This window comes from Rhincodon typus, chromosome 6, assembly GCF_021869965.1.
Source record: "Rhincodon typus isolate 14 chromosome 6, sRhiTyp1.1, whole genome shotgun sequence".
In the NCBI taxonomy this organism is placed as follows: Eukaryota; Metazoa; Chordata; class Chondrichthyes; order Orectolobiformes; family Rhincodontidae; genus Rhincodon; species Rhincodon typus.
In genome coordinates, this window is record NC_063337.1 from 82,203,325 (window position 1) to 82,211,388 (window position 8,064).

General features: G+C 37.3%; 1 protein-coding gene across 1 annotated transcript in view; it reads left to right on the plus strand.

Annotated features, from left to right (window-relative positions):
- mycbp2 (MYC binding protein 2) overlaps positions 1 to 8,064 on the plus strand; it is a 214,825-nt gene that overhangs the window by 176,172 nt on the left and 30,589 nt on the right. Inside the window, exons 58-64 of the mRNA XM_048598403.1 lie at positions 5 to 204; positions 398 to 547; positions 1,800 to 1,960; positions 3,370 to 3,526; positions 4,479 to 4,703; positions 5,503 to 5,568; positions 6,125 to 6,364. Of these exons, the coding sequence (XP_048454360.1) occupies positions 5 to 204; positions 398 to 547; positions 1,800 to 1,960; positions 3,370 to 3,526; positions 4,479 to 4,703; positions 5,503 to 5,568; positions 6,125 to 6,364 (1,199 nt within the window). The remainder of the gene's footprint in view (positions 1 to 4; positions 205 to 397; positions 548 to 1,799; positions 1,961 to 3,369; positions 3,527 to 4,478; positions 4,704 to 5,502; positions 5,569 to 6,124; positions 6,365 to 8,064) is intronic.

Genomic DNA, 8,064 nt, shown 5'->3' on the forward strand with positions numbered 1-8,064 from the left:
ACAGAAGTGGGATCATCTCTTCTTCGGCATCCTTCCCCTGAACTATCTCGTCTAATCTCAGCTCACAGTTCACTGCCCAAAGGAGAACGAAATTTCCAGTGGCCTGTTCTAGCATTTGTAATACAGCACCATGATCTGGAAGGATTGGAAATGGCAATGAGGCACGCTCTAAGGAAATCTGCTTGCAGAGTATATGCTATGGAGGTCAGTGCAGTGATCAATATGTATATTTTTATGGAGCTGAAATAGCTGCCTGTTTATGCAATCAATGGCTAAGAATTCAGGAATTTCCTACATTTGTGATTCAGGCAACGTACTAATTCTATTTTGTAGCATTTTGAAGTTTTGTCTTATAAGTGAAGCCTAATGTTTTGTGGCTGTTTTTCACTTTAAACAGGCTTTTAACTGGCTATTGTGCAGTGTAATTCAGACAACTGCACTCCATGATATTCTGTGGCATTTTGTGGCATCCCTGACTCCTGCTCCTTTGGAATCTGAGGATGAAGAAGCTGATGATAACAAGATGAACAAAGAGAATATAGAACAGGTTGGTTAAATATTGTGGTTCCTTAGAATAATTTTCTCATTGTAAAGGAAATGGTGTTTGGATTAGCTGCATTACTAAATCAAAACTACGTCCAAAGTGGTGTAGACGTGTGGAATTGTCTTCCACAATCGGCAGTTCATGCCAGATGTTAGTTTTAAACCTGAGGTAGATACATATGTTAAGGGATATTGGCCAAAGGCAGGTCTATGGAATTAGGCCACAGATCAGCCTTGATCTCATTGAATGACAGAACAGGCTCAAGGAGCTAAATGGCCTACTCCTGTTTTTCTGTTCTTATGTCCAGTTACCTAAATTAAGAAATTAGATAAATTAGCTTCAGCTTTCTGATGTTGGTTCATTTGAAATAAAGCAGAATTTGGGCAGGACAGAGCAGAAATGAACATGGAGTTGCAGGCTGCCAGGAGAATACCTCAGAAGAAAATAGGTGTTTGTCAACTTGTGCTGCCTGCAAAAAGTCACCGGAATCCAAGTGATGCCACCTCCCCCTAACCCCCCAGCCCCCTGCAAAAAACTTCTTATCGGCGTGTCTACTGGCTCAAAGAGCTTGCCTGTGTAAAGCAGGTATCATTCATTGCTCAAATACTAAAGAGTTTCAATTAGACTTATAATTGTGGGGTTTGTGTATCAGTTTTATTTTAGTTAGTGTATCCTTCACATTAATTTTGTACATTTTCAAAATTAACGGAGATATTATTATCTTGAATTTTTAAATGTAAGCACCCACTGCCCCCTTTTTTGTGTGTACTACCATTATGATATCACCAGTTGCAACTGACACCAAACCTCACTCCACTGCTACAATTTCAATGTCTTCTGTCATGTTCTGACACCAGCTGCCCAGATAACAACATGACCTTCAACCACATCTTGCACATGAAACCAAAAAAGACTGCGGATGCTGCAAATCAGAAACAAAAAGAGCAATTGCTGGTAAAGCTCAGCAGGCGTGGCAGTATCTGTGGGGAGAAATCAGTTAACATTTTCAGTCAAATCATCCTTCCTAAGAACAGAGGGAGCTCTGAGGAAGAGTCACCCAACCCAAAACGTTAACTCTGATTTCTCTCCACGTCTTGTACGTGGCTCTGCTAATGCTGCAGCAGCTTCGCCTTCATTGAGCACTTCATCCAGTTCCTAACCTTCCAAGAACATAAACATATAATAGACAAAGTTGTTAAATTCAAAACTTTTCAATAAAGGTCTCTAAGTGCTGTATTTTCAAAATGTAAAACAGGAAAGAGATACTGGTGTGTGTGAACACCCGCTGTCTGACATTGTAATCGCTGGAGAAGCAGCTCATCCTTTACCTGAAACGTTTCATCGGCTGTTGCAAACTATTTCAGACTTGATGATGTCCCTACCCAGTGGCAGCTCACTGCAACAAATGGCTTTACGGTAGGTTTTCTTTTGACAAATAAATGGAATAAATTCTATAAACTGCAAAAATGTAAAAGGAATGTCATTGCTTTATAAAATTTGTCTTACAGGGATGTAATACTTAATTCAACTACCTGATATCAAAATTAAAATTGATTCCATGTTGTGAATTTTTAATTTTGTCATTTAAGTGTATGTGCAACATGAAGCTTATTTGGCCTTCCTAAACTACATCAGAAAATTGTTAATAATTTACATAAGATTTGATAACTAATATAGACCTTGAGAAATAGTTGCCCACCCAGTGTCTCAGTAAGATTAACACCCTTCAAAGAACGATTCTGATTAAATCCTGTAATTGCCAGATCGGCAGATATTTTCAGGATGAATTTCATTCATTATACTTACAACACAATAGGTGACATGATGAAAAGTTTTGTAGACCAAGATCTTTGAATTACTAAGCATCAGTTTGTATATTAATGGAACTGCCCATAATTGATCTCAGCTATCTAGTCTTTGAAAAAGAAAATGAGCCAATATCCCATTCCTGTTTACTGTCCAATGAACAATTGCTAGGAAGTGCACATGTTTGAATGAGGTCTCAATTTGGCAATTAAAATGGGAAGTGTTAGAAACTTTCTACAAATCTAATGAAGCAGATTTAAATGGTCAAAATTATATTTTAATTTTAACTTTGTTGCACTTCTATATCGTATATTCTGGATTCATGAAGCCTGGAATATAAACTGTAAATTTGGAAAAACATAGGTGGTTAGGCAGCTCTATGATGTGAACAGCAGGTTAGCAGCTTGATATAGACCCATTTCAAAATTGCCTGTGCTTTGGAAATAGACATGTTTTTGAGGCTTTTAACTTGTCTGTTCATAGTTGCTGAATGGCCTCTTATGCATATCAAACTTTTTAAAATCTATATTTAGTTGCTTGATTCTACAGAGTTTAAGTATTGCTGAAAAAGGACACAATCTGTCGAATCTTTTCACCTTGCATTCTGTAAAAGCCTTTTGTCTTAAATCTTCTTTCAGCAATGCTCAAGCTTACATTTCTTGGAGCAGCTCTTTAAAAGAGTCAGTACAGCTACAGTGGACTGAATGGCCTCATTTTTGTGATGTTTCTCCGATTTTGCTTAGTTTAGTGCCCTAGACTGCATGAACTTGTTGGGTAATAAGATGTCACACAATTTATTATACAGTTGTAAGAAATTGTAATATGTACACTCAAGTGATAAATATGCTGTTATTTATGGGCAGGTGGTAGAATCTAGCTAATCAAGTAAAATTCTTTACTGTCTAAAAGTTACTTTTTTTTCTCCTCCTTCATCTTCCTTCACCTTTCCTTAAGCCCCAGGATAGAGTCAGTCTTCAAATCATAAACATCTCTTCACTAATTTTTGTCTCTGTATGTAGGTGCTGGAGTCTGAAATTCAAGCAATCTGATCATCAGTTCCTTCATCAGAGCAATGTTTTCCACCACATCAATAATATTCTTTCTAAATCTGATGATGGAGACAGTGAAGAAAGCTTTAACATCAGTGTGCAGTCTGGTTATGAAGCCTTGAATCAGGTAAAGATCATTTGCATGTTTGCACAGGACTGTTCTGCATAATAGCACTGAGAGGCAATAAGGCTTCTGGGGTTGTCATCTAGTAAAGGAATTTCCCCTTCTCTGCCTGGTACCAGGAATTGTTCAGTGCGATGTTACTGTTAACACCTGAATGTCAATACCACAGTATTGCTGAGCCAAGTGTTTCTCTTGTTAAACTATACGTTAAAACTGGATAACATTCGGATTATTTTCCCTTCCAAAAACTCCTCAGAATTGAGGTAAGTTGTGGTACTTCAGTCATGACCGCAGCTGAGATCAACCATCACAGGACAGACAGTTGCTAGGTTTGATTCACTGCAGTTCGGCTGCACCCTGGATAAATGTGTTGAATCAGTGGAGAAAACAGAAGAACTGAGTTTCTGTATGTGGATGTAATTAATTTGATGCATTCATCCTTGAAAATACAACTTGAGTCTTGAAATACTACCTATATTGGCTCGTCATGTACTTGATGTAGTTACTTGATATAGTTACCTACATCAGTTAATTCATTTAAAAAATCTGAGAGGCTCAAAAATGAGTTTCATACAAAGGAAGCAGGAAGATTAAAGACTGCAACAACCACCCTTTCGCATTCCTAAAGGAACGTTGTGCAGTTTTTTTTTTTTTTTTGTTGCCATCTGATTGAGCTGTAATTTTCCTTGGGGAGATTGAATGCCTATTGATGTATAAGGAAGGCAATATTTAAATTAGGTAATTGAGCACGTTTGTATTGTCAGCCTATTTTGTATTTTGGTTCTTTTATTCTTTTCTCCCCTATCCTCCTCCACTAATGGATCTTGTCAAAAATGAGTACATTTCAGATGCAAAACTTGAATCTGGTTTGTTGTTCTTGACAATAGGACGTTATTTATCCAGCATACTATGGTCTATAAAGGACAAAAATTAATATTGTTGCCTTTCATAGCAGGAGTCATGTACAGTAACATCCTTGAAAGACCTCACTGGGATTGTTGATATTAAGACCTCCAGCAGACCAGCTATGATTGGTAGTCTGACAGATGGATCAACAGAAACTTTCTGGGAGTCAGGAGATGAAGACAAGAATAAAACCAAGAGCATAACTATAAACTGTGTTAAAGGAATTTGTGCTCGCTATGTGTCTGTTCATGTAGACAACTCTCGAGATTTGGGGGTAAGAATTCCCAATGTTTATCTCTCTTATTGACAATTCTATCTTCTCAATATCTTAAACTGCCACACCACAAGGATTTCTATAGGCAAGCTTATTTTTGCTCTGAACTAAAACGGCAGATTGTAGCTTGTGGGCAAATGGAACACCCAGCACTCGGATATCTATCAGGATTAGCATCTCCTGTGTATTTTATGTCTATTTGGGCTGATGGAAAAGGCCATGTTTAAGTACCATATAACCCTGACTTGTAGCTTTAAAAAAAATTGATTACATTGAAAAAATATTTTTCCGACATTAGAATGGTACAGTGCAAAAAGGAGCCATTCTGCATGTCACAACTGTGCCAATTCTGAAGGAGCTACCAATTAGTCCTGCTTCCGTCTTCATTTTTGCAAAAGCCTGCAATTTTTTTTTCCTTTAAGTACAGATCCAGATCCCTTTTGTAAGTAGCTATTGAATCTGCTTTCACCAGTGTTTCTGACGATACATTCCAGATCGCAACTCAAAGGGTGAAACTGCGGGAAATTTTCAACTCCCACACATGCCTCCCATCCAAACCACCTTTTTGCTAATTATTTTAAACTTAATACCTAAACTTTTATTTTAAAGCACTTTTACAATTCTCTTTAGATTCTTCAACACCGATTACTGATGAGAAGCTTAAAACAGTGAGGTAGAAGTGATGGTGGTGGGGTGACTAGGACTAACGATTTATAGTGCACGTTTGTGCTAGTCAAGTGAAATGTTGATATTGATGTCTTTACTGTAGAAATATACCTTTTTCTCCCCCTCCATATAGAACAAGGTATCTTCAATGACTTTCTTTTCTGGAAAAGCAACTGAAGACCTAAGCAGAATTAAACAAGTAAGAATTTGGAAGAAATTGTTCTTCTTGGAAGCAAAGCTTTTTTCATTACAGTATGTTTTATTCTCTCCCCTTCCCCTTGTTTGAAACATGCCGATATAAACTTTCTTCGAATTTCTTTTCCACTAATAATATTAAAATTGCCTATGCTTCGTTGCCATTTTTCAGTATCTTCAATAATTTGGCCTTATGGATAATATATATTTATAACTGTAAAGATCGGAAGATACAAGCCTAACTCTATAATGAAAACAGGAATTAAGGCTACAGAAATGTTCATAAATCAATTTGATTCCCTTGCAAGATAATTGAGAGATTGAGTTGGAGAGTGGTTTCATTTTGATATAGCTATGCATGTTCTGAAGAAAGAACCTTATGGACTAAATAACACTTTCTCTTTTCTAGTCTTAAATCTTTATGCTGTCTGATAGAATATGCCATTTTAATAACAGTTGCTTTGATTTTTTTTTAAAGAATTATTTTACTCTTAAATCTATGTAATAGATTTTCCTTGAAAGATAAACATGAATCCATTTTTTCTTTCTCCTGCTCTTAGACTGACATGGATTCCAGGCATATGGGATGGGTAACCAGTGAACTTCCTGGTGGAGGCAATCATATTGTTAAAATAGAGCTCAAGGGTCCCGAGAACACACTAAGAGTCCGACAAGTCAAGGTTTTAGGATGGAAAGAAAATGAAAGTATTAAAATTGGTGGACAGATTTCAGCAAGCGTTGCTCAGCAGAAGAACTGTGAAGGAGAAACCCTAAGAGTTTTCCGACTTATTACGTCACAGGTATATTGTACTTGGTCTTCAAAGTCATATTTTTCTTCAATCACTGTCAAAATAAACACCTCTGGTGTCGTGATGTGCAATTTGTGACTATTATCTGAGAAGTCACAAGTTTGATTTTCTTTCCACCTTTCAAAAATGTGCATCCTTAGAATTTCTAATTTTACAGTAAAATTCAAATAAAATACCTGGAAGTCCAAAACAGTTGCAGGTCTGACTATCCATCATTTACGATGCTCAGAATTGATTCAAAGAGAGCCAAAATGATGATTGGAATGCTGGCCTTTATACAGGGAGGTAGAAGCTTTGCTTCAGCTAGCAAGGACCTGGTGAGAGCACACCTGCAGAGTTCAAGCAGTTTTGGGCACCACACCTTAAGAGTGATACATCGGAGGAAGTACAGAATATGTCCACTAAAATGATATTTAAACACTAAAGAAGATATTACAAGCAGAAATTGAAGAAACTAGTGTTTTTGACCTTAGAATTTAGAAGATTAAAGGGCAATTTAATCAGACTGTAACAGATGCGGGTAGGATAGATAGAAACTATTTCTGCTGGTTGAGGAGTACAGGACCAGGTCATATAATCTAAAAATTAGGGCCGGACTATTCAGGAATTGTTAGACAACACTTCTCCTCACCTGATAGAAGTTTAGAACTCTCTTTCACAAATGGAAATTAATGCTATGTCAGCTTACTTTACAGATGAGTTTTTTTAATCCTGAGCTATTTGAGGATGCGGAACAAGTGGATAATGGAGTTAGGTTGCAGATCAGCTATAATCTTGTTGAATGACAGAAAAGAGTCAAGGGGATAAATGGCGTACTCGTATTCCTTTTATTTCTCTGCTGTGTATAACTAACTATTATAACTAACCACACTCAACATTCTAGTGGTCATTCAGTCCTCGGTCTATCGAGCCTTCACTGGCATTCAGTTAGGTCATAGCTGATCACCTCATAGTGCAAGAAAGTGGCAATCTCCATGTCCCTTGATGTTATTAGTCTCCAGGAACAGTATCTACATCCACACTGTCACACCCTGCAAGAATTTAGTAAGCCTCAATGAGGTCATTCTTTGAAACTCTAGGATGTACAGACCTAGTTTCTTCACCCTTTCTGCATGGTACAATCTTGTTATCCCAGGGAGTAATCTGGTAAATCTCTGTTGCATTCCCTCAGTGGCAAGTATATCCTGCTTTATGTAAAGGAACCAAACCTGAATAGAATACTCCAAGTGAGGCCTTACCAAGATTCTAACCAACTGCAGCATGGCATCTTTACTTTTGTACTCACTTCTGTGATGAAGACTAATGTACGATCTACCCTTCTAACTGCTTGCTGTACCTACATGCTAATGTTACTGACTTGAGAACTGGAAAACCTGAGTCTTTGGGACACCCGCATTTTCCAACCTTTCACCATTTTAGAAATATACTGCCTGACTTTTTTTCTTTTTATACAAAAATGAATAACTTCATACTTACTCCATCTGCTATGTTTGAGCCCATTTGCTTCACCTGCTAAGTACTCTTGAAGCCACCTTGCTTCTTCCTTACAATATACATTTCCTCCCTAGTTTGGTGTCATCAACAAATTTGGAAATACTGCATTTGGTCCTTGCATCCAAATAATTTTATATAAATTATGAACAGTTGTGGAGCACTGAGCTTTCTGGTACCCCACTAGTAATAGCCTGCTA